Source organism: Bradysia coprophila, unplaced genomic scaffold (genome assembly GCF_014529535.1).
Source record: "Bradysia coprophila strain Holo2 unplaced genomic scaffold, BU_Bcop_v1 contig_494, whole genome shotgun sequence".
In the NCBI taxonomy this organism is placed as follows: Eukaryota; Metazoa; Arthropoda; class Insecta; order Diptera; family Sciaridae; genus Bradysia; species Bradysia coprophila.
This window is the reverse complement of record NW_023503746.1, coordinates 377,024-380,087: the sequence shown is the minus strand read 5'-3', so window position 1 is coordinate 380,087 and position 3,064 is coordinate 377,024. Positions and strand designations below refer to the sequence as shown.

At 36.3% G+C, this 3,064-nt stretch overlaps 1 protein-coding gene across 1 annotated transcript; it reads left to right on the top strand.

Moving 5' to 3' along the window:
- The first annotated feature begins 523 nt into the window (after positions 1–523).
- Positions 524–974, top strand: LOC119082806 (ATP-dependent RNA helicase DBP2-like). The gene is made up of 2 exons (XM_037192453.1): positions 524–644; positions 716–974. The coding sequence occupies exons 1-2, from the start codon at positions 557–559 to the stop codon at positions 901–903; spliced, it is 276 nt and encodes a 91-aa protein (XP_037048348.1). The 5' UTR covers positions 524–556; the 3' UTR covers positions 904–974.
- The last annotated feature ends 2,090 nt before the right edge of the window (positions 975–3,064 follow it).

Below are 3,064 nucleotides of genomic sequence, written 5' to 3'. Positions count from 1 at the left end.
CGGTCCATTCGGTAAATTGTATTCATAGTCCTCCAAAATTATTTTAGATCATTCCTTTTACAAATTTTGCACCTACTTTCGCATCTAGAAGCGTATTTATCAGCCGATACGGCAAGTTTGTGAGTGTGTTAAATTCAAAGTTAAATTAGTAAAAGTCTACGCTAACGACCCGTGAAGGCATAGCCGCAATAGTTTATCGCTTACACTAAACAGCAAAATTGTTCATTCTTCCGTAAAAGTGGTTCATTTTAACAACCAAATCGAATATAGCAATTATATCGTTACGGCCGACTTAAAATCAAAACAACGTAATTTTGACGATTGTGCCACATCCATACCACTCTGCTAAGGCCACGTCATACAAAAATCACTTCGACATTTTATCCACCGTCCATCAACAAAATGAGTTTATAATTCCTTATAAAATCGCATGAATCATTTACATCGATAATGGCCTCACAATCAGTCAAGGTCTATGAATTTGAGGATTTTTTTTTTTATAAAAACGTAGTTCGACGAACATAATCTGTTTGTCGTTCGGTTGTTCTTGAATAAGATGAGAGCAGATCCGCTGAATAATTCCGATAAAAACGAGTGTAATGTGATGGAACTTCTTCAGCAAATGCTGGGAACTGCGTCACAAGGTACCTCTGGGTCATGAATTTTTAGGTCTAAATTGAGCGTGATTTACATTTCTGACAATTCCCCATCTCAGTTCAAGTTCAGTCACCAGTTTCTGTTAATAATCCAGGCTATAATTACAACGGATATGGCAACAATGGCTACAATGGACTAAGTGGATACCCTGGATATGGGGGATATGGTGGATATGGTGGATATGGTGGAGGTGGTTGCAGTCCATGTGATACAAATGGTGGATATTATAATGGTTACGGGAAGTAAATTTCGTTAGCAAGGCATTCAATGTGAAATTTATGTTTATGTAAATGATGACAACATTAATAAAGTAGACCAAGGAAATTATAATTCGTCAGATTAGTGTTTGGACAGTGTTTTAACAAACTGCAGATTTGGTATCAAACTGACTGATGCGTAATGTAACTCTTTCCGTCATCGGTTGATTGGTTTAATTTCAATATCGTGTTGTAAGAGATCACCCCTGGGGCTGTAAAGCATTTCTTTTTCGTAGTTCGTGAACATGTGAAAAGCTGTGTGCATAAACATGAAAAGTTTTAAAGTAAAAAAAAAATTGTTTAAAGTACAGACGCAGAAGGCTTCACTCCTAGCGACATCAACTATTTTGTAAGTAAATACACAAGGACTTGCGTCACATTTACCGTCTAAGGATTTCTTTTTGGACTGATAGTGGATTTACTAAACGTTTTACAAACTTTTCGCGATCTATTACTTCTTTTGTTCTTACCTAGTGCTTTGACACAAAATCTTTTAGTTTACTGCATTTAACATTCATTTTGCTATTTTAGAAATCGTCTCACAGAGTTTATCGTTTATTTCTGTCAATGTTGTCGATAGCAGATGAAATAGAGAGGCATGGAGTGCTTGTGGTCGCTATTGTAGTCCGATTTCATTTATAAAAAGCCTGAAGAGTAAATTTGTAAAACTTCACGAAAATGGTGAAGGAAAATCCTAGTAGCCCAAACAACTGACGAAAAATGGGTCCTGGCTCAATATGTTGAAAGCTAACACATTTGTGTTCGTTATTGAAGTTTTACATTTTTCAATAGGGATTCTCGTACAAAGAAATCATCGAACAAGTAATACAAAACGCTGAAACGCTACATTTTTACCACAGAAAAAGGAAATATGTTAAAAACGACGGGCCGTCAACCGAATTTCTTTGTAAGTTTATAAATGGTGTACTAGTCGGTTGCCAAATCGCTGATTTGAACAACTCGATAGATCATTACTTGGACATAGTCATTGCTTCCGATTGAGTGAGAACATTAAAATAAAAATCCAAAATGTAAAAAGTAAAGCAGCACATAATCTCAGCTGTTCTAGCAAAATCTTTATGAGCTATGCAAAAACAAATTAGTTTTTAAGTCTTTAGCACCATTTTAAGATGTTAAGGAGTTTTAACCTTTTATAAACGGCTAATAATCTGTTATTGACAACGTCGTTAATAGTGAATGCTGACCTCTACTACAGATTCTGTAGCTACGGTTCTTTTATATCAAAATGAGTAATGCAACTACGGTCCTTCGATCAACTACAAAACAGATGGTTTAGACGATTTATCCACGAGCTTGCACAGCTTAGTCAAGATTACTAAAATCAATAGGAGGGATTCTTCTGAAAAACAGAAGACCGAAAACGCACGCATTTTCTATTGGAATTTTTTTATATGTTCCCAGTAAGGTATTCGACCCCAGAACCCAAAACTACTTTCAAAAAAATTCTTCGAAGCTTGTGTGGCTAGTGTGAAGTGATCAAAAACCGAAAACTTGCACTTTTCTTACAAAAATTTCCCCAGTTACACGAGCCGTACATGGTCGCGTGGGATGTCATTAGAAAGGTAGTTGCGTGTACTTCCGGGCAAATAGGGTCTTATTGGGTTTAAAATTCAATCACACTGAGATATGTGCAGTTGAAATTTTCAACCGAAAAAAGACTGAAAACTTACACTTTTCTTACAGTAATTTTTCGAGCTACACGAAACGTACATGGTCGTGTGGGGTGTCATTAGAAAGGTAATTGCATGTACTTTCATTGCAAGAAGGGGTTTGGAAGCATCTACGACGAATTATGAGAAGTTGAAAGGTTTAAGTGTTTATATTGAATCGTAGATGCTTCCAAACTTCCGGAAGGCAAAAGAAGTGCAGGTCGACCTAAATAAAGCCAGATGGATCGATGCAGCTTTTGCCAATATGAGGACATTAGGAGTCATGGCCTATTATTTGGGAATTAACGGCTAAAATTTCCAAATATTCCCTAAAATTGAACTGAATTGAAGGTGTCGTCGTCTCTATAAAGACGCAGACATCTTTTCACTTAGCAATGGGCATGCTACTGCCGTTTGAATAATTGAACGACCAGTGGATATTATTCTTATCAAATTTTTAATACACAAACAAAATGCCCT

Bases quoted from the DNA above. Each gene is read 5' to 3' on its own strand.
- LOC119082806 (XM_037192453.1), top strand. From the start codon at position 557: ATGAGAGCAGATCCGCTGAATAATTCCGATAAAAACGAGTGTAATGTG. The intron at 645-715 runs GTACCTCTGGGT...TCCCCATCTCAG, and splicing joins GCTGGGAACTGCGTCACAAG to TTCAAGTTCAGTCACCAGTT.